The following is a 21,761-nucleotide window of genomic DNA, read 5'->3' as shown; positions in this document are numbered from 1 at the left end:
AATTGGAAAAAATACTGAAACAAAAGGTTGAAAACGGGTGAAAATCAATTTCTTTCGAATCGAAACTCTAATGGTTTGTAAAGGAATGAAAAACTGAATCTATTTGACTGATCTAAAGATTTCTGTGATGAACAGTTCTCGAGAAAATCGAGTTCGAAGTTGGAACTTGCAAAGCCTTTTGTACATTTATACAAGCAGATTTTTACATGGAACTCAGTTCACTAATGTAACTTTTGATGGGCCACAAGAATATGTACTTAGTTTAAGAAAAATAATTTTCCTTTTTCTTCAAAATAGATTAGTTCGATTTGGACCTAAACCGATTTTTTTGCGTCACTGTAAGAGTTAGTGAGCTGAAATTTATTATTCATCCATAAAAATCGTTACCTCATATCATGAACAAGATACTTTTTTCAATTAACTAATAGTTCTCTTAATTTTGGCCCTTGACCTGAAATATTTGAACCTCAATATTTCGGGAATGGTATAATCTACAGTCATCATTTTTTCACCAATTTAATCCTTGTCTAATTAAGTATTTGATTTTATGTATTTACTTTCCATCAACTCATTCGAATCATGATATTTGAGTTGTTAATGCACAAGAAACAACTTATTTAACATACAAAACTCATCTTTACCCATTTCTTGGTAAATAAACCAATTTTCTGGTTGAGTTTACAAATGAAATGCAAAAAGAGCTCCCAAATGCTCGAAAATTTGAGTCAAGGGTTGAGAATCAGTGGGGTTTGCAGGGACATAAAAACAGAATCTATTGGCACTATTTGATATTTCATCAGATGCACAGTTTTCGAGAAAATTGCCGTCAAATTTGAAACTTCGATTGCCTTTTGTCGAACTATGGAAGCAGATTTTTTTAAGAAACTTATTTTACTGATGTATTTTTAGACGATTAACCAGAAAATGGTCTTATTTTTAGAAATAACATTTTCTGTATAAAATAAAATAGCTTTATTCGATTTGGACATAAACCGATCGTTTTGCGTCACTGTAAGAGTTAGTGAGCTGAAACTTATTATTCATCCATAAAAATTGTTGCTACACACCATGGATTGGATACTTTCATCAATCCAACAATAGTTCTCTTAATTTGCGCCATTGACCTGAAATATTTGAACCTCAATATTTCGAGTATGGCATTACCTACAGTCATCATTCTCTGACTAAACATTAGATATTATTATGGACTATAACATTATATGACTTAATACCAAATAAAATCTGAGACAATTCATTCAATGATGAAAATCCTTCTGACTTATAAACATTGCAATTAGGTTTTTCAATCAAGTCTCATATTCGGAAACATGAAAAATAAAATGCTATAACTTTTTTCGTATGATGTTGAATAATTTTATGTTATAGCCTGTCATTAAATCTAATGTTTAGTGAAAGAATGATGACTGTAGATTATACCATTCCCGAAATATTGAGGTTCAAATATTTCAGGTCAAGGGCCAAAATTAAGAGAACTATTAGTTAATTGAAAAAAGTATCTTGTTCATGATATGAGGTAACGATTTTTATGGATGAATAATAAATTTCAGCTCACTAACTCTTACAGTGACGCAAAAAAATCGGTTTAGGTCCAAATCGAACTAATCTATTTTGAAGAAAAAGGAAAATTATTTTTCTTAAACTAAGTACATATTCTTGTGGCCCATCAAAAGTTACATTAGTGAACTGAGTTCCATGTAAAAATCTGCTTGTATAAATGTACAAAAGGCTTTGCAAGTTCCAACTTCGAACTCGATTTTCTCGAGAACTGTTCATCACAGAAATCTTTAGATCAGTCAAATAGATTCAGTTTTTCATTCCTTTACAAACCATTAGAGTTTCGATTCGAAAGAAATTGATTTTCACCCGTTTTCAACCTTTTGTTTCAGTATTTTTTCCAATTTGTGCATAAAAGTGTGTAAAAAGCATTATTGTGTCTTTCTGGTAACAATTGCTGCAGTGCAATGCAGTTATAAGTGTCTAATTACTAGACTTTAATGTTTAATACTTTAATATTCGTTTCTTTACTAATTTAATTGCTGCAGAATTGAAAAAGATCGTTAGAAATTGATTAAAATGCCATTTTATTCTCGAAAATCGTACAATAATCATGCAATAATGCTACAAAATTTCAACAATTTGATGCAGAATCTAAATACAGAACTTTATTTTCGACTTCAATGCTATACCATAACTTCTATGAATCTACTCAAAAGAAATTCAAGTTAGGCCATCATTGCGATAATTTATTCCGACAAGTGAAGTTGAGAAATTTATGTCCCATGACCTGATGAGACCAAGACATTATGTGATTGACATTCGCATGTCGACAACTCTCTTGAAATGTGTTTTTGATAAATTGGACCCAAATGATGATCATCATAATGTCCTAACCAACATGGTTAAAAAAGAGTCTCGTTTTGTTATACATTTATACTTATCATTGACGCTATTGTTGTTGGTGATGATGGAGATGATGATGATGATGAAGGGTGAGAATGAAGATGATGCGAAAGAAGAAGAAGAAGAGAGCGAAAGAGATTTATAGGTATTATCAAGAGACTGTGATGATATTTTATATTATTGAATGAAAATGTCTGTATAGTTGTGATAGTTATGGTTGAAATGTAAAGCTCAGTGAAGTGAATAATGGAAACTTGTTGGTCTCAATGGTTTCACTTGATCATATCATTGTGTCAACAAAAGGATGAAATTCAAATAATTGAAAAGATCAACAATTAAATCTACTTTTCAATTTGCAGCTAATTTAAAGCAATTTACTTTCACTTTGAAACATTTCAATTTAAATATATTTAATTCATTTGAGTAAAGCAAAGATTCATTGACTGATATAAAAAAAAAGAGTGAAACAAAAATGAAATAAATTCACCAAAAAAGATGTAAATAGGAAAGTATAATGTTTAATGAGGCAAACAACATCAACAATTTGTGATGCTTTAAATCATACATTTCTTAATAATGATATTGTATTGAGCTAGAAATGAATGGTGAATTAAGTTGTCAACTAATAATCAACAGAGTGTATAATATGAATAGACAGTGATGAACCTTAAATCATTGAATAAAGAGAAATGGATAAATATTGGAAATAAATGTTGATCAAGTAAAACGTTCATTAAACATTATCCATTGAAAGTGTATGGACACGCAACTGGATTAACAGTTGATCACTTTCAACTAATCATGCAACAACAATATGTTCAAAAGGGATTGATATCTGTGGATGAACCAGGCAGGTGAATTAACTAATCATGAGCAGGTGACAAAATGTGATGAAAAATCATTTTTGATTAACTTTTTACACTCAACTCGACAGAAAAGGAAAAGTGTTGAAACAATTTTATATCCATTAAAGTTTACATGCAAAGGTAAACTGTTTTCACACTCAACAGTCAATCCTTTAATCTGGCCTTTACCGATATTCAGTTTGCGTGATTCAAGTAAATTAACAGTTGAACGTTTAACATTTTCATTTGTAATGTTGTTACAACTAGACAACAACAAAAGGAAAGGATTTGTGTTGCGCCAAATTAAACTGTGCTTTAAAGGTTTGATCAAAAGTTGAAATTGCCTTTTCAATGGTCAGGGTAATATTGATGACCATTGAAGACCACCTTTACGGATCAAGATTAACTCAGGAATTAGAATGGTTATGATAATGATGAAGATGAGAAGGGTGATGATGATGCGCTAAAGAGTAAAGTCAATAAAGTCAATTGATGTTAAAGTGAGGCAGATGCGCTACATGCATGTGCTTATTGGATGCGCCTTGGATTCGCTTTATGCTTTATCCTCGCCATCATCTTCAATCTTCATCTTCCTTCATCACTTCCTATGGTCTCAACCGTATAGGTAATATTTTCCGGATCACTTTCAACTCATCTTTAACCTTTACACTTGACCTAAACCTTTTCCTGTAACAGTTTCAACTTTACATTTCAACACTTTCATCTTTTCCCTTTTACTGTGCAACTGGATTTCAATCAACTATACAATCAACTAATATGCCTCACACTGGTAAGTAAACTATTGATAACTTTAATTAAACAATTAGTCAAACCTGAATTTAATTTCGATTAAAGGTTGATTCTGTTGAACTGTTTCTTTAAATTTTGCCTGAAAATTTGCCATTGATTGTCATTGGTGAGAAAATGAAGACAATTCGACTTGAAAAATTTGTAATTTTATTTCGATTTATGATAGGAATTTCAATTTTTTAATTTCTTTAATTTTCTTGGCGATTTTCAGTTGAATTTTGTGTTGTAATTTGGTTTGCATTCAATACTGAATCTTATAGGTTCAGTTGGAGGTTTACTGGGAGTGACTTTTCATGATAACCTATACAATTCAATTGAGTTAACTTCATTTTATCATAATAAATGCACCAACTTAGATGTTCATCTTCACTGAATCGCTTTTTTCTGGCATTTTTTTTCATCTCTGAGTTTACCTGTTAATCCGAGCTGCTGATTTGTTAATCTTTGCGTCAAAATGTTATTTAATTATTTTGTATCCGATCGTTTTTTTACCGAAATTTGACATTCTATTAGCTTTATTGGCTAAACAATATTTTACATTAAACATTGACTATTCGATTGCGCTTTTTTTGGTTATCATTTTGTTTTCTTTTGCTTCAGTTGAGATTCATTGACAGAGAAAATTCATTTTGTTTATTGTACAAGCAGTTATTAAATAAAGTTTACTGTGAACTTGGAGGTTTTGATTCATAATTTGATAGGAAAAATTAATAAATGCTGTATTAATGTGGTGACATTAAACGGTTGGGTTGGCTTTATTGAAAATTGCGCCTTATTGGTTTGCTTTTCAATCAGTTGGACAATAGAGGGATATTGAAACAATGAGTTACGCTTTATTGCTTAACCATAATTTACAAGTGGATAAATTTTGACAGTTTTATTTTTAAAATGGTAAATGTTTATTGTTTAATTGATTATGTAAACTTTAATTAATTGCAGGACAAGCTGGAATCAATCAACTTGGTGGATTGTTTGTGAATGGACGTCCTTTACCATTACATGTGCGACAACGGATTATTGAGCTTGCTTTAATGGGTGTTAGGCCTTGTGATATTTCCAGACAGCTTTTGGTTTCACATGGATGTGTATCTAAAATATTAACTCGTTTCTATGAAACTGGATCAATTAAACCAGGTTTGATTATACCTTGAGCAGGTCAAAGATAGATATCAAAGGTAACCAATTCATTTTGTCTGTTTTCTTGTGCAAATAGGTTCCATCGGCGGGTCTAAGCCTAAGCATGTTACTACACCACACATTGTTAAAAAGATATTGAAACTGAAGCAAGAGAATCCAGCTTTGTTTGCCTGGGAAATTAGAGATTTACTTCGTCGAGAGATATTACAATCAAGATCAAATGATAATAGATTTAATCAAGGATCGGATATTAATCTTAGTGTTCCGTCTATATCATCAATAAATCGTATATTAAGAACAGGTACAGAGAGTCGAGAGGTTGTATTATTTTCTAATCATGAAAGTACCAATGGACTTAAAACCTTAATGTCTTCCTCAAGCTCTACATCACCACAATCATCATCTTCATCAACATCATCATTATCAACGAGTACATTTAATTGGAAATTACCAGCTTCAAGCAAACTCGATCCTAATGGGACAGTGACGGGACCAACATCATCATTAACTGCAAACATATCAACATCTAGGATTATTAGCAATAGCATTTCATCCGAGACTCAACAGCAATCAATAGATTATCAAAAGATTGATAGAGAAGAAGAAGCAAGATTTGGAATGAATCGAAAGATACTCAATCAAGCAACATGTGAACTAGGAAATTGCAATGTAATTGTACCAAAAAAACGACGAAAGTATACTTCTTATAATATTGAAGATATTCTTCGATCTGATGATCCTGATGTTGAAGAAATTGATTATTGTAATGCAAATCAAATTGCGGAATCGACATTCCTAGGACCTGATTTGAGTAAAAGTAACATTTGGAATGATTATCTTAGTCGGAATCGGTTTTTTTCAGCCAATAATCCAACAATCACATCAATGTTTATCAACTCACCCATTGTTTTCAATAGTCAACAAAATCAGTTTGAAACAATTCCACAAATATCATCAACTGGACACAATTTGATTATAAACTAATACTCACCCGTTTTAAATCAAAATCATGGAAACTTCAAGTATTGTTAATAGATTGACTTGGTTTGTTGACTGTTGATCAGTCATTATTTTATTTCATCTAATCTGTCTCAGGTAAATAACTCTCAATATCATCATAGACTTGATCAAAATCCTGATTTTAAAGTGAATAGCTATAGTAATACAAAATAGCTAATTAAACTTGAAAAAATAAGTCTTAATTGTGAAAAGTCTTTAATTGACATAATTCAACAGTGTTGAGCTTCATTCGATTGTTTATATCTCAATTAGTGTCTTTATGTAATTAGTCTAGTCATCTTCTATTCATTTGTAGTTATTATCTATTGTATTTACACCCAAACTCATCAATAAATCAGTAATTAAAATTACTGTATCAACTTGTAATTTAACCGTTAAACCTGGTGAGAATAAAATCAAAACTTGATAATTATAATTGTACTCTCAACTTTGTGTGAAATAAAATCGGTCGCTAAAAATTACCATCATGTTGATCATTGGAGACTTTTTTCAGCCAAAAATGGTTAAATATAAAAAACATCATCAATAAACAATCAGTTAACCGTAAAACATGATTAACAATGTTGATAATACAATTTCCCACCATAAAGCCATTTCCAGCCTCCCAAGAGTGTATTTAACTGTAAATTGACACGCGACTGTCTCTTTGATTGTTGTGACTTTTCAATTAAAAAGATTTTACACTTGAATTAAAATATTCATTGATGAAGAGCTCAAACAATTGAACAGTAAACAAAGTCAACAACTTAATCCACATTATCGATTAGTGTTGACACTCTCTTGAAATGTGTTTTTGATAAATTGGACCCAAATGATGATCATCATAATGTCCTAACCAACATGGTTAAAAAAGAGTCTCGTTTTGTTATACATTTATACTTATCATTGACGCTATTGTTATTGTTGTTGGTGATGATGATGATGAAGGGTGAGAATGAAGATGATGCGAAAGAAGAAGAAGAAGAGAGCGAAAGAGATTTATAGGTATTATCAAGAGACTGTGATGATATTTTATATTATTGAATGAAAATGTCTGTATAGTTGTGATAGTTATGGTTGAAATGTAAAGCTCAGTGAAGTGAATAATGGAAACTTGTTGGTCTCAATGGTTTCACTTGATCATATCATTGTGTCAACAAAAGGATGAAATTCAAATAATTGAAAAGATCAACAATTAAATTAACCTCATAAACCATTTCATCAATTTTCTCGAAAAAATATGACTTAACTATGAATCAAGTAAAACAACATTTAGCTTGAATCTAAAGCTTTCTCAGAAAAATTTTCTGCAACTCGCATGTTAATTAAATCATCCATCGAAAATAATAGGTGAATAAATTGAAAAGCAGATTTTCCTTTTTGAGTTGATTTCTAGCTTTTTAGCTATTGAATTTAATGAAGTTCTGGCGCAGTTATTAATACGAAACTCATAATAAAGGATAAGTTGACATTGTGTAACTAATAAAATAACTAAACATTCAGTCTACACTGTTAGTAGTAGTAACTAAAGGAAACAAAATGTAAATGTATAGCAAAGTATAATGTTAAATGATGCAAAAAACATCAACAATTTGTGATGCTTTAAATCATACATTTCTTAATAATGATAATGATATTGTTAAACAGTTAAATATGATATTGTGTTGAGCTAAAAATTGATGGTGGATTAAGTTGTCAACTAATAATCAACAGAGTGTATAATATGAATAGACAGTGATGAACCTTAAATCATTGAATATCTGTGTGATGGAAGATAACGATAATAAAAAGAGAAAATGGAATCAAATATAATGATGAAAATCAAGATGTAGATAGCTTTAGTTCAGCTGGATAAAAGAAGTGAGGCAAATTGAGCATATATCAAAGATGATTGAACCGGCACGCAAAGGATTAACTGTTTATCACTTTCACCTAATAATACAGTATGTTTTTTCAGAGGAGGATCTAGTAGGATTGATATCTGTAGATGAAACTTATGTCATGAATAGGCAGGTGAATGAGTGAATAAACTCAAAGCAGGTGAGAAAATGCAATCAAGACCATTTTTAATAGTCAGTAATTCACTGGGTACAGATAATCGAGATGTACTATAAACATTATGGCACCAATAGAATAAAATAACCACTTATCCAATGAATAGTGAAGCAAATGATAAGGGTGGCATGCCTTCGTCAGTCCCTTTTTGGAATCCCAAGTAAAGAACCATCGGAATGAATCCATATTGGAAACAGAATCTGAAGAGATTCAAAAAAGCAGCTAATTTTCCTCCTCTCCTTGATGGGAACATTATGAGCAGATAAAGTCTAAGGAAAAATAACAAAAGCAATGTTATTAAAAGAATGAAAGAAACTTAGAAGCTTGCAACATACCTTTTAGATTGACGAGATCCAAATACTAATTACAATTGGAGATAAAGAAGCAAATGTGATTAAAATTTAAATTTATTTAGACAAAATTAAATGCCAAAATTGAAACCAAAAGCATGTCAAAATATCACCAAAAACAGTTATGCTATCTAGAGGGACAAATTTGAACTCCTTGCTAATAATTAGTTTATCGTCAATAGATGGAGCTTTTCAAGCAGATTTTTCTTGATATTATCCGAAAAGACTGGATCTTAAATCGATATTTGTACAAATAGTTCTTGCTGAATGACGCAATTAAACCCAAAATTTTGACATTTATCGTTATCTCTTTCGATTGATCTTTACTTATTATTTTATTGTTCAATATCCTTCTCGTGTTAAATTATAATCATGGAATCTACATTATTAAGTCCAGCCAATGAAGTGGTTAAAGGAGGTAGGACGAGAAGGTCAACCATGGAAAAGGCCGCAGAGTATCCTCTGATCGGTGTTGGTAAGTGTAACTGCATCTTTTAATTGACTTTCCTTTATTTTACTGTAAATCCTAATTTTCTTTATTTACTTTCCTGGTAATGCTTAGGTATCATGGTTGGCTTAGCAGTTGTCGCCAATGGCATCTACAGATGGAGGAAGACACCTGAGATAGTGAATAGTGCCTGGCTGCAAAGATACAGAGTTGGGTCTTCCGCTCCTATTGTTATTGGGGCATTACTTAGCGCTATGATGGAAACACCGGAGAAACGAAGAGCCCGGAAGGAGCGATATTCATGATAGTAAAATTAGGCTTATTTCAATCAATGACAGGGAATTTTATTTTGTGATTTTCAAATTTCTTCAAAAATCTTGGTTGATCACAGATTGAGTTTAGGTTGTTTAGGTGATTAATTTACGAACAGATATCAAATTATGTTTTTTAATGATTGATCAAATTGATCTAAAATCGGATTAGAAATTAGATCCCAGTTTGGGATGTAAAAAGGACCCCAAAAGGGTTATGTTATATTGATGTAAGTCGCTGTTAACTGTATGAATATTTAATCAATATATATACACCAATAAATAATTAAACTAATTATTTATTCAACATAAGATTTGACTCTTGATTGATAAAAACTGTATTGCGTATGTAAATCTTTAGTGTCGATTATTTTGTATGCTTGTCTCGGATTGACAAATCACAAACTCAAATATCGAAATTACTTTTCGTTGGACTACTGTAACTCTAGATTGTTTAAAAATATGTAGATTTATTGAAAATTCTGGATATCGTAAGGATTGAATTCCATAAAAACTTAGAAATTCTCGAATAACGAGTAATCTAAATTGAAGGGCAAAGTTGATCAAAATCTAATAAATCAAAGTACATTTTTTGCTGAATGGGTTGCTTGTTGAACATTTTTATTCATGTAATTTGAAATATGAAAATGTCTTTCGAACTCTGATCTAACAATTTGTTAATGTGAATTAAGTAAAATAAATTGCATTTGTCTGAACAATTAAAATGAATAATAATCTTTGATTTAACCGCCAAAATAGTATTTCATAAGCATGATTATTGGCGCCTTGTTTAATAATGAGACTCTGACTCAATATTAAAGTGGTTTTCATTCTTATTGACTTTTGGTTTTAATTTCATTCCTGTTAGTAGTTCAATTTTGATTTGAAAATGTTTGCTAAAAAGCCTAAAACAGTTGACACTAATCAACTAAATGAAAGGATGGAAAAATATTTTCTTGTTAAAATGCCTGACGATTTCTTCAAATTTTGGTCATTTTGTTCATCTTTAAATCCCCTTAATCCGAAAGGTATAATTTATCCGTTGTTTTGCGTTTCCATTTAATGTTATTTCTTTTTAATTTAGCTGCATTACATACGCTGGATTTGCTATTGGTTGGACCTTTTGATGTTATTGATGGTAAATTGAAAGATGAAGTACTTGACTCAGCAGATCCAGCTTCAATACTCTGTTATTATCGCTTCTTTTATGATGTCCCCGAATTCCAAACAGTTCTTCGTGATACGAAATCAAACTTTCATATTGGTTATTTCAGGTAATCATCTGATATTTTCTTTGCTATTTGCGGGCTCTAATATCTTTCATCTAATATTATAGGGATTCTCCTTCAGAAATGCCTTCGATGGTCGTTTCAAATGATCCTGACAAATCATGTATTATCAATCCGTTAGGCGATAATATCTTTTCTGGTCTTCTGGCCTTCTGGTAAGCTATTTATTTTATTTAATTTCAAATATGAAATTAATTTTCAATATTTTCGCTTCATGCAGTGAAGATCTGAAAAGAAGGAGGTCAGAGAAAGATGATAAAAAGGCAAATGCAGAAAAACTAAGCCTGAAAATAAAAGCGTATGCCGAGAAAAATGACATACCGTTAGTAAATAATAACATGAAAGAACGAAAAAAGAAAGTTGTTGCAAAGACTTTCCATGGAGCTGGCATCGTCGTCCCTTTCGAGAATGATGTTGGCTATCGACCGTTGCCGGAAAATGAGCGTAAGCTAGATTCATAAATTGAATTTTCCGCATAATATTCTTATTAATGTACAGCATCATCTAATTCCTTAATATTTTATTTATTCATTCTTAGAAAATTTAAAAAAATTGTTGAAAAAGATAGCTGATATGCCAGAAGAAGACCGTCAAAGAAGTAAAGCATACGAATCATTGCGAGAAATTGTCAACTTAACGAATTTAGCTAATGATGAATGTGATTTTGGAATGGCCCTCGAACTAGGAATCGATTTATTCTGTTTTGGTGAAGAATGTTACCATAGACTTGTCTCATTTACTCTTGGTACAGCTTATGAGTTATTAGACAGACACCAGTTTGGAACAATAATTGAAGCTCATCTTGCGAATCGAAGAAATGAGAAGCTAATGAAATTTAGCATAAAAGGTGGAAGTACATCAGCATAGGAAAGCTGTTGTAAAAATGTTAACCAAAAGGAATTGTTTATTCATCTGTTTTGTGAACTACAAGTTTGCTTTTTTAAACTGTCCAGAGTCGTAAATGTTGTACAGTTTTAATTTCTTTTAAAGTACACAGTAAATTTTCCACTTCCATTGTTTTAGGCCAATCTTTAACTATCATCTTTATGACGGTAGATGCTTATTTTATCTTTCATACAAGTAAAAATCATTGGACGAGGTTCGCCTTTGAGACTTTTCCAAGATTGTGAATACCAAGAATACAGCATTGTAGGATCATCAACCATTGGATTACTGAACTGATTTTCTGGAGGTGGTATTTCGTGTAACAATTTACCAGACTTGAGAGACCAAAGTCGAATTTTGTAATCTTGCCCAGAAGAACAGAGAACATCCACTGATTCATCGACACTAACTGGAATCTTTTTGCAATCATTAACATGATCAGAATACGTAATTATAGGTGACCTCGAATTTCTGTTATCCATGAGTAATAGTTTGCTATCATGACAGGAAACAATCAATTGATTGCCGTTTTTGAGAGGATGCAAATAAGCGATAGTTTTTGTTTTGAGATTACATGTTTCAATACGTTTCTTGTTGGTGACATCAAATGAAACAAGATATCCATTATTTGTTCCTGCATAAAGTCTTTTACCATCCTGAGAAAATTTTAATGATGTTGCTTTGCCTTTCACTTCCAATAGAGTGTGATCATTGCTTGTACGATTGGTATTGATGTATAAAGGAGTAAATAGACGGATGTGCTTATTGCCACCAATAGCTAATGTTTGCAAGGTGTGAGGACAGCAACTGTAGGCAGGTTCCCAAAATTCATAATTTAGACTACAATCTTCGGTCTGTAAGTGATTCTCAATTTGAGTATCATTGCTGAGATAATATATTCCTAGAGAAGAATAAGTGGTCAAATCTTTTTTACAATGGTTAGTTAAGCACATCACAGCTGAACAAGGCGACCCCGTTATTTGAACCATACACAAATCTTCGACTTTGCTTCCGCTTGGGAAAGAGTTGATCATTGACCGACTTCGCCAGTCAAACTGTCGATCCGATCTTTCTGAATTATTAGATACTTTAAGTCGCTGTATAATTGACCCAGTTCCTTCTGGTGAGCTCCATACTCCATAAAGGGAATCATTTTCTGGTTCACCAATAAGATAATCACAGTTTATATTTTTCATCGGGTTTCCTCTAAAATCATTAACTTCCAGTGTATTAATTTTGGTGCACTCCATCTGAGCAAACCGAGCAGATAATAGGCATTCTTGAACATTGAAACTGCTACGATTAATATGTAAACGAGAAAGTTCACTGCAAAAATTTTTCATTGGACCAGACGGTTTAACTTCGGATTTGACTTGGGTGTTGATAAGTGGATGAAATTTATTGTTGTTTAAGATTCGAAAGTGACGCTTTTTAATGGGATCATAGTAGAACCCATCAATTTGCATGTTACTTTCCATTCACTTGAAGAAATCGGTAAACATTAAAAACTATACAACAAGCTAATCAATAAAAATAAACAAGTAAATAATTGAAAGATAAGAAATAGTTATCAATAATTAATAACAAAACAATTTGGGTTTAAATTGTTTATCAATTTAGGGAAATCGATGTTAAAAGATCTCTCACTAACATATGTTACTCGAATACTTTAACATCGATTAATCGAGCATTTCGATTATTATTTGCATCAATGTTCGAGTTCGAGTGAATGTTGAGCTTAAAAAATTTAAGGATAAAAATTTGGATATCAATTTAAATTTAAATTTATAATTCACTAAATGTTTACATAAATTTACTAAGAAATACTAGCACGATTACAGTTTCCATTCTTTAGTCGTTTCTTTAACATGTCCATCAGGCGGTGTGTAATTAGGATTAGGTGGAGACGATTTAAGTCGATGGTCAGTTCCATTGTAAGGAATTAGTTTTTCATCAAATGCAATAGCTTGAGTCCATAAACTGGGCGATACTTTCTTAAGATGATTCAATGCCTTTTCCTGAGAAGCGATAACTGCTCTTATACATTTATATTCCGATTTACTTTGATAACAACGATACAATTGCCAGACAGCCAAGATTTTACGAAAATTGGCTTCAGCTTGAGGATCAACATTTTTACGAACTCGAATATCCATTTCCTTTTGAACATGAGGTGACAACGAAAGTTCAACAATAGGTTTCATTTGTTTCGGAGCCTTTTCCATCTTTAATATGTTCTTCTCCAACCGTTTGGCTTTCCTTTCATTCCTCAACTTTAACAGAATTGGATCGATTCGACGCTTTTTCTTCATCGGTTCGGCAAACAGGGAAACTGTTGTATGGATTCCTCTCCATATTTTACCACAAATTGGTTGCAATAAACTCATAATTTAAACCATCGACTAGATTAATATAACAAAAATAAACAAAATGAGCAAAAAAAACGAGTAACAAACAGCTGTAAATACCTGAATGCTTCAACACCAGATGTAGACACAGAAATAAAATGCTCTGTGAGTGAATCAATTCAAGCGCAATTAATTTTAATGATACAATTAACATTAAACCAATTTCGCTATTTTTTGTTCCTCAAATTAAATTCCATTTTTCTAAATTTTAAATTGATCTCTTAACCTGAAAGCCTTTGAAGAAAGTCAGACAAGAAGAGCGATCCATTAAACCATGAAACAAAACACTTTCGCTCTGTTTATTGTAATCGCCAATTTCCCGAAACAATAAAGCTATTCGGATGACCCTTGAAAACGATACAAATAAGGTGAAAATGTGACTAACAATTGTGAGTTATTGTAAATCAATCCAATAAGTTGTGAGTCGAATCATGTTTCATGCGTATTTTGAATGGAAACAAGCCAAGAGAGCAAAAATAATTTCAGAGTTTAGTTGAATCGAAACAGAATGAAGTAAATTTCCTTTCAAATCAAGTTATCCCTTCATAACCCAATCAAACATATCATCATCATAATCATCAAAATTGTCAACTTAAACCTGCAAGTTAAAGTTAAACTAAAATCTCAGTTCAAACTCATCTCAACATGAAAAGAGGAAAAAATGCCGAAAAACTGTTGAAAAGTTGCTTTTAAACTAAACTCAAACAGTTGATCAATGAAATGATAAATGTAACCCAAGAATTGGATTAAACTGTGCAATTTGAAAACCAAAAAACTACAAAAGATGAAAGTGCTAATTGTTACAATTGAAAATTAAAATTAGTAGAAAAATAATTTTCCCAATTTCATTGAAAACCAAAAAGGCGCATCAATGAGTGACTCTTTGATCGGAGTTTTCAAAGTCTTTGGTCGGCGTAAAATCGCTTTCCAGGAAGGAACCGATGCACGAATGACTCGAAGTCTATTCATCATTGACATAACATGTTTAGGTAAGAAATGGACTCAAATTTCTCACTTAATCATCAATAATATGAAAAGAAATGATCGAATGACAAAAAATGTAAAAAATGAAATTGAAAAGATGAAGAGAATCGAGAAAAAGTGACATTTTTCATGTTTTGTTAAAATGTTTTCTTCTTCAGGATTATCAACAACATTAGGAACCGGCATCTTCACCTTACTTGCTCATGCTGCCAAACATGAAACTGGACCTTCAGTGGTTCTCAGCTTTTTGATAGCAGCAGTTGCTTCATGTCTTGGAGGTAACTTTATTACTAATCATTTACTTTATTCAAACTTTACTTATATTTTGCAGAATAATATCGATTCTTTTGTTTTTCCTTCCTTACTTTCCTTACTATTTACATTACCTTTGCTGAATCTGTTCATTTTCTTGGCTTTTTTCTCTTCCTTATTGGAAATTTTTTTTCTTCTTTCCATTCTTTCATCTTTTTTTGCCTCTCTTTCATTTCCATGTTTCCAGGTCTTTGCTATTCAGAGCTTTCAAGTCGTTTCCCTGAAGGTGGTCCAAGCTATGTTTACCTTTATGCTACTCTTGGTGAGATTTGGGCATTTCTCGTTGCCTGGTCAATGATATTTGAATATGTAATTGCAAGCTCATTGGCTGCTAAATCGTTAACCTCCTACTTGGACAATGTAACTAATGGTTCATTGGTCAACCTTTTTCATATTCAAACTCAATCTCTTCAATTTTTACCCGGTTTTGAGGATCATTACCTTGACTTGCTTTCCGCATTAATAATTGTCTCAATTGGAGCCTTACTTTCATTAGATTTAAAGGTTAATTTCTGTTTTCATTTATTCCAATCATTGAAACAGTTTGAGGTTTTAATCAAATTCAAGTCGATTCAGAAAATGGTTCAATTTGTTCAACTATTATATTTAGTTTTTGTGTGTTTCTTGAACAATTGAATGAAACAATTTGAAATGAAAAGCAAGAAAAGTCGATTGCAGTTGAAACTGATTAACAATGATTTTAAATCCTTTTTGGTTTTGCAATTCTCAGCTTCAAATCTGTTGCTAATAGCATTAATTTTAATAATTTAATGATGAATCTCAACATTCAATGGAACCTTTTAGTTTCATAAAATTTTCATTGACTGTTTAGAATAAATTATTGATATAAAAAAAGATAAACATTCACATTGCACTGAAAATAAACTATTTAAATGTTATTCATAAATTTGTTATCAAATTGAGTTGAAAAATGTTGAAACATTAACACTAAACAATCTAATTGAGCAAAAGTAGCAAATAATATCAATATAATGAAACAAGAGTATTAACCAGATTGAAAGTTGTTCAAAAATTTACAACAAAATGTTTCCCTCAAATTGAACATTTCAAAATAATGTAGACAAACTTCAAACTGTTTAATGATGCAAAACAAATTGCTGAAATTCATTTTCAATCTCAATTCAATAGCTATCATGTTTGATAAACAACATCGCTGTATTCATCTGTTCATTGGTCATCGCTGGTATCGTCATGGTTGCCTTATCTGATATGGATCCAGAAAACTGGACAGCTGGACCAGGATTCTTTCCAAATGGAGTCAATGGGGTGAGAATCGTCAACCAATCGAACCCATCCAATCGTCCAATATTTATCAAACAGAACGATGACTGTTCCTAAGATCACTTGTTGATTCGAGAATCTCGTTAAGCTCAGAAAAGTTTAGAACCAAGACTTTACAAAGAAACTCCCGAAGTCTAAAAACTCAAATCAAGCATCAATTGCGAAAATCCATGTTCTATTCGAAAAGAAATTCTGAAGATTGCAGAAAAAACGACCGAACGAAGAAAAAATATTCTCTTAAGAAACCCATTTCTGAATTAGATTTTTGAGAAATTTTTCCTTGAAACTTTTGCTTGCTCTCAATGATAAACTTGATTCCCAGTCAAAGAAAAAGAGACTTTGTGTTCAATTGAATGAAGACAGTTGAATCTAAAAATGTAAACTCTTGACTTCGATTCCAAGTTTTATTTTTAACCTTATTTAGCATTTCTCATCCAAAGAAAATTCCTAACAATATTATCAGATTTTCCATTCTCTTAACCATTGAATAGTTTCGAGTATAATCTGTTTTCAAACATTATTTCCTCAACTTTACCTTTTCCATTGAACCTTTTCTTAAGTCCATTTGAATGTTGATCATTTTCATGTTAAACTTTTCTTTACCTTTTTCTTTTCTTACAAAGATATTTTCGGCTGCCTCATTATGCTTCTTTGCATTCCATGGATATGATATCATCAGTTCCATTGCAGGGGAAACTCAACATCGTATTCGCATTGTGCCTGTTGGTATAAGTTTAGCTTTCCTTTTGGGATTAGTTGCTTGTTTTTCATCTTCAGTTGCAATTACTTTGCTCATTCCGTACTCATTGATGGACGATAATGCACCAATCATCCAAGTAAGTTGAATTTGGTATAAAAATCAATAAAACACTGAAAATAATAACAATGATAAATAATGCATTCCATCATGATAAACATGTAATCGGAATCGTTATAAGAGCAGAAAATTGTGTTCAGGTTAATTTGATCAATCAGAATAGCATCAATATTTTATCGGAAAAGCAAACAAGCAAACAAAGTTAAACCTTTATTGGTTAGTTGTTACATATTCACATGGATTATGTTTTCAAACATTTTTTCATCTTTTCTTTCCTTCGATCTTTTACTTATAAAATGATCTTTTTGTTCAATCAGATTAAGCTTTACCTTGGATTTCGTTTTAATTAATATCAAAACTTCTTTTTTTCATGTTACTTGGCACTTTAGTGTTCGACCAATCAAAAGCAATTGAACATTGAATTGCATCAATTACAAGACGAATAACTTTTTTTCCTCTTAATTGTTGCACTTTTTCATTCACTAATATAATTCAATGTCGATCGTTTTTTGTTGCTATATTTTGTGTGTTTCCATGAAAAGGATGGAGACACAGGAAAATGAAAAGTCAACATCAATAAGCGAAACATAATGAAAGAAGAAAATAATTTCTCATGAAAAGGAAAGAAGAGCTGAATAAATGAATCGAAATGGATTAGAGTTGGTTTATTTTCTCGTTGAATATGAAGATGAAGATGATGATGATCGTCTTTTTTTCAGTTGTAAACTGGCAACAAAAGTATCGCAAGATTTTAGGTTAAGCATGAACAGATTTTTTTTTCACTTATCTTCTTTATCCTCATAATTCTTAGTGGAGATTTTTTTTACTTTTCTAGAAATGTGTATTTCGGTGATGAAAAGAGAGGTAAAAAAAGAGATGAAATAATCCAAATGATTGGTCCAATGGTTTTCAGTTGAAATTCTTTTGGTAAATGAAAGATAGGAATGAAGAGAATGAGAAATGATGAGTTTCAACATAAGATGATGAAGAGGTGAAAAAGAAATAATAGATAATCGTAAGAAGAAAAAAAATGAGTGAAAATGTTGTTTTAAGTTTGATTGAAATTCATCCAAGCAAAAGGCTAATAATCTGACAAAAATAATTGACCGCAATCAATCGAGCTTTAGATTAACTGTTATATTATTATTGAGCAAAAATGAGAAGACAACACATTAGCACATTAGCACGATGGCACATTGAAACATCAACTCATCGGCACTGATTTAGTGAGGACTTCAGACTTGTCAATCAAGACTACTGGTAAACTAGTGATAGGATTGTGCTCGAAAGATGTTCAAACTTGATCATTTAGAAGAAGTAAAAGTCGTAACAAGGTTTCCATAAGTGAACCTACGGAGGGATCACTAACGTATTACCTTCTTATTATAAGAGAAGCGCAACTTTCAAACAATCAAACACTCTGTATAGTGATATTGTAGATGCTAGAGTTGTAATAATGTGAATGCAATTGAATTTGCATTAGAGTCGCACTGTGAATGTTTATTACAAACATTTTTGCCGAATGATTCTCGATTTCTTGATTCCTGGTCAGCCGATAATTTGGATTATTTTTTTCAAGAAAAATCGATGCAATTGTCGATTTTTAAGCTCGTTTTTAAGCCATTGATCCCATTGTCGATACGAAAATACCGTCACATGAATGAATACAGTCATGGACATTGATAAAATCCATTATAAAAATATAGTTGTTCAGCGTCAAATGAAAAAAAATGCATAAAAGCGAATTTGATATAGCACGCGCAAGTTCAAGTGCCTTAGAGTTTTTCACTTTTCGCACCTTTTATAAAAACAATTCAATCTATAGACTATCCTATTCATAGCGTAACCTTCAAAAGATTGGATCTTGTAAATTTCAAGTTTCAAGGTCATCCATTTAACCTCCATTGTTTTCAAGTGCGATTTCTAATCGACAAAATGATGAACTTCTGAAATATTATCTTTTATCAGTCACTTTTGTGCCATACCTTTTCTCATGCTTGGAATGTTTAGATGAATGAAAAGTTTTATTGCAATGCACTCAATTGACTGGGAGTGAAAACCATTTCTTTATCTACATTTACTGATCTCATGTTTCATTTCACTTTACTTTTACTTTTATTAGACATTCACTTTACGTGGCTATGATGCAATGAAATATCTCGTCATTCTGGGTGCAACAAGTGGCCTTTGTGCATCAATTATTGCCACCCTTTTGGGTCTCAGTCGACTTTTATTTACAATGTCCTCTGATGGCCTGTTACCAAGTTCACTGTCCAAATACGATTCAAACAAGGGAACAACAAGCATTGCCACCATTTGCGCCCTACTTTTATCATCCTCTGTTGCCTTAACAGTTCAAAGTTCAACATTATTTTTGTGGCTTGGATTCGGTTCCCTTTTATCTTACATGTTTGTCTCAATAGCAATATTATCCCTTCGCTATGGACTCCCTGACCAGCTTCCTATTGAAGCAAGTGAACTTGTTCAAAGTGATTCAAGCTTCGATTCAATATCCCAATCAACCCCAGAGTTGACCTCACCAGCATCATATCAACCAGACCTAACATGTCAAGTTTGTTTAAAAGCGCACCAATCTCAACCTGAAAACTACATTTGCACACCAGCTCAAGCAGGGCAACCTTTAACATCAACCAATTTTGAAGCTTTCAATTCATTCGTCAACAATAACTATTCACCACCCACAGTGACACGGAACGTTAAACCTCTTAGATTAAAAGCCCTTCAAGGATCATTTACAAACTCAAATTGTTTGTTACCCCATTCATTTAGTGATTGTTTACTGACTCAACGCACTTTTAATTGTGATACAAATAAGTGTAAACTGTGCATGGGTCGACCTTGTCTCAAGCCAAACCGGACATTTATCAAAGGAGCCAACATGTATGGAACCATGGATAAACCCAAACCAATGACGGTCGACTTTTTGCACAACTCCAAGTTCATCAGCTCCATACCCAAGCTAGAGTCAGGCCTCCAGCTTGACGTTTACAGTGACAGTCTGGACAAGTTACCAACTGAGAAAAGTTCAACCAAAGTTTCCCGTAAGTAGAAAAAAAATTCAAGAAAAAAATATTCTCTTTCTCTCTCCATATTGTACTATTGACCCATTAACTTTGATCATCATTAGCTTCTAAAAATATTTCACCACTAATCAATAATGCATTTGAATTGGAACCAGAAAAGTAGTAAACAAAATAATCGGAGCAACATTGATGATTGATATTGAATTAAGTGTCATTCCCTGTCAACATTGTTTAACGTCCATCATCATTAGCAATTGATGTTCACTGACATTTATCTATCGCCAATGAAAAAGCACGACAGACAAAAATGATCAAATTCATTTGCCATTCAAAAGTCAGATTAATCAATTGCCAAAAATCCAAGTTAATTGGAAAGGTAAATGCAAAGGAATGTTTTACTTACTTCGTTGCAACGAAAAAAAAGTCAGCGATAAAACTCATTGACTGCAATACCAGTTTCAAGTGATAAACTTGAAGAAAGTTGAATAAAAATGGAGCAACGATTTGACACAGATCTTGATAATGATAAACGAATTGAAATTGTTTGGTGAAAAAAAGCAAAAGAACTGAGAAAAGCTATTATGATGAAAAAAAAGACTAGAAAACCTATTATCTGAAAGATTCATTTAAACCATTTTTTTGCTTCTTCTTTGACCTTTTTTCTTGCTGATCTCAGCTTCGAATCTACCTTACATTGTTTCTTTTGGCCTTGTTTTCCATTTTTGTTTCAACAATATCATCATCTTCACTCTCTTTCTTATCATCATTCCTCCTCTCTTTAAGCTTCTTAAGATATTAAATCACTTGCACCCTTCTTCACTTTTCAATTGACTATTACCAAAAATACATAACCACTTAGCACTCAATTTTGTTTGATTTTTTCCTCTTTTCTTCTTCTTCTTCTTCTTTTCCTTTACACTGACAAAAGATTTTACTTTCTCATCGTTACAGTCAACATTTAAATTTCAACGTTACTTTCATCTTTAGAGATACAAATCATGAAGATGAATGAAGCGATTTAACCAAATCATTATCATTCATCAACTCCTCTACTCTTTGGAGTAAAACAAAAAAGGAAAAAAATATTTTCTTTCAATCAAAGATTCCCAACCAAGTCGAAACCATTTTTACAATCAACACTTTGATCAATTTTTGCTTATCATTATCGGCCATTCCAATAGTTGAAAGTGATCATTTTGACAGCAATAATTTTCATTCGAATTTTCATTTGAAATGGATAAAAGGAAATGAAAATGTTGGCCAAATGTAAAGTGCAACTGTTTGAATGTGCAAAAAAAAGTGAATAAAAAACTGTGAAGTTCAATGATATCAACTATTTTATAA

General features: G+C 31.8%; 6 protein-coding genes and 1 long non-coding RNA gene across 7 annotated transcripts in view; 4 read left to right on the top strand and 3 right to left on the bottom strand.

Annotated features, from left to right (window-relative positions):
* The first annotated feature begins 4,890 nt into the window (after positions 1-4,890).
* Positions 4,891-6,697, top strand: LOC107360128 (uncharacterized). Its single transcript, XM_025160308.2, has 2 exons — positions 4,891-5,210; positions 5,290-6,697. The coding sequence occupies exons 1-2, from the start codon at positions 5,108-5,110 to the stop codon at positions 6,195-6,197; spliced, it is 1,011 nt and encodes a 336-aa protein (XP_025016076.1). The 5' UTR covers positions 4,891-5,107; the 3' UTR covers positions 6,198-6,697.
* Positions 6,698-8,261: 1,564 nt separating this feature from the next.
* On the bottom strand, positions 8,262-8,732 carry LOC107360131 (uncharacterized). Its single transcript, XR_001568234.3, has 2 exons — positions 8,603-8,732; positions 8,262-8,536 (listed from the first exon to the last, which is right to left on the bottom strand). It is a non-coding gene; the product is annotated as an uncharacterized LOC107360131 (long non-coding RNA).
* A 136-nt stretch (positions 8,733-8,868) lies between these two features.
* Positions 8,869-9,688, top strand: LOC107360130 (uncharacterized). Its single transcript, XM_089268141.1, has 2 exons — positions 8,869-9,092; positions 9,180-9,688. Exons 1-2 carry the CDS (start codon positions 8,990-8,992, stop codon positions 9,368-9,370), a joined length of 294 nt encoding a protein of 97 aa, XP_089124267.1. The 5' UTR covers positions 8,869-8,989; the 3' UTR covers positions 9,371-9,688.
* A 493-nt stretch (positions 9,689-10,181) lies between these two features.
* Hpf1 (Histone PARylation factor 1) lies at positions 10,182-11,693 on the top strand. The gene is made up of 5 exons (XM_015926587.3): positions 10,182-10,404; positions 10,461-10,650; positions 10,713-10,820; positions 10,886-11,109; positions 11,204-11,693. Exons 1-5 carry the CDS (start codon positions 10,266-10,268, stop codon positions 11,530-11,532), a joined length of 990 nt encoding a protein of 329 aa, XP_015782073.1. The 5' UTR covers positions 10,182-10,265; the 3' UTR covers positions 11,533-11,693.
* On the bottom strand, positions 11,552-13,980 carry LOC107359980 (DDB1- and CUL4-associated factor 4). Its single transcript, XM_015926586.3, has one exon. The coding sequence runs from the start codon at positions 13,026-13,028 to the stop codon at positions 11,697-11,699; it is 1,332 nt and encodes a 443-aa protein (XP_015782072.1). The 5' UTR covers positions 13,029-13,980; the 3' UTR covers positions 11,552-11,696.
* mRpL40 (mitochondrial ribosomal protein L40) lies at positions 13,319-13,980 on the bottom strand. The gene has a single exon (XM_015926588.3). It carries the CDS (start codon positions 13,935-13,937, stop codon positions 13,386-13,388), a length of 552 nt encoding a protein of 183 aa, XP_015782074.1. The 5' UTR covers positions 13,938-13,980; the 3' UTR covers positions 13,319-13,385.
* Positions 13,981-14,458: 478 nt separating this feature from the next.
* Positions 14,459-21,761, top strand: part of LOC107360087 (high affinity cationic amino acid transporter 1) — a 62,507-nt gene continuing 55,204 nt past the window's right edge. The window contains exons 1-6 of the mRNA XM_089268138.1: positions 14,459-14,947; positions 15,101-15,220; positions 15,442-15,758; positions 16,404-16,541; positions 17,180-17,392; positions 19,496-20,435. Of these exons, the coding sequence (XP_089124264.1) occupies positions 14,830-14,947; positions 15,101-15,220; positions 15,442-15,758; positions 16,404-16,541; positions 17,180-17,392; positions 19,496-20,435 (1,846 nt within the window). The 5' untranslated portion in view covers positions 14,459-14,829. The remainder of the gene's footprint in view (positions 14,948-15,100; positions 15,221-15,441; positions 15,759-16,403; positions 16,542-17,179; positions 17,393-19,495; positions 20,436-21,761) is intronic.

The sequence above is a fragment of the Tetranychus urticae genome, chromosome 2 (genome assembly GCF_039701765.1).
Source record: "Tetranychus urticae isolate SD_2017Ah chromosome 2, NJAU_TeUrti_SD_1.0, whole genome shotgun sequence".
NCBI classification, from domain to species: Eukaryota; Metazoa; Arthropoda; class Arachnida; order Trombidiformes; family Tetranychidae; genus Tetranychus; species Tetranychus urticae.
The sequence above is the reverse complement of the archived record's forward strand: the minus strand, read 5'-3'. Positions and strand labels throughout refer to the sequence as shown.

Coding starts and splice junctions, on each gene's coding strand:
- LOC107360128 (XM_025160308.2), top strand. CDS start 5,108: ATGGGTGTTAGGCCTTGTGATATTTCCAGACAGCTTTTGGTTTCACAT. Junction 5,211..5,289: donor AACTGGATCAATTAAACCAG/GTTTGATTATAC, acceptor TTGTGCAAATAG/GTTCCATCGGCGGGTCTAAG.
- LOC107360130 (XM_089268141.1), top strand. CDS start 8,990: ATGGAATCTACATTATTAAGTCCAGCCAATGAAGTGGTTAAAGGAGGT. Junction 9,093..9,179: donor GTATCCTCTGATCGGTGTTG/GTAAGTGTAACT, acceptor GGTAATGCTTAG/GTATCATGGTTGGCTTAGCA.
- Hpf1 (XM_015926587.3), top strand. CDS start 10,266: ATGTTTGCTAAAAAGCCTAAAACAGTTGACACTAATCAACTAAATGAA. Junction 10,405..10,460: donor AAATCCCCTTAATCCGAAAG/GTATAATTTATC, acceptor TTTTTAATTTAG/CTGCATTACATACGCTGGAT. Junction 10,821..10,885: donor TCTGGTCTTCTGGCCTTCTG/GTAAGCTATTTA, acceptor CGCTTCATGCAG/TGAAGATCTGAAAAGAAGGA.
- LOC107359980 (XM_015926586.3), bottom strand. CDS start 13,028: ATGGAAAGTAACATGCAAATTGATGGGTTCTACTATGATCCCATTAAA.
- mRpL40 (XM_015926588.3), bottom strand. CDS start 13,937: ATGAGTTTATTGCAACCAATTTGTGGTAAAATATGGAGAGGAATCCAT.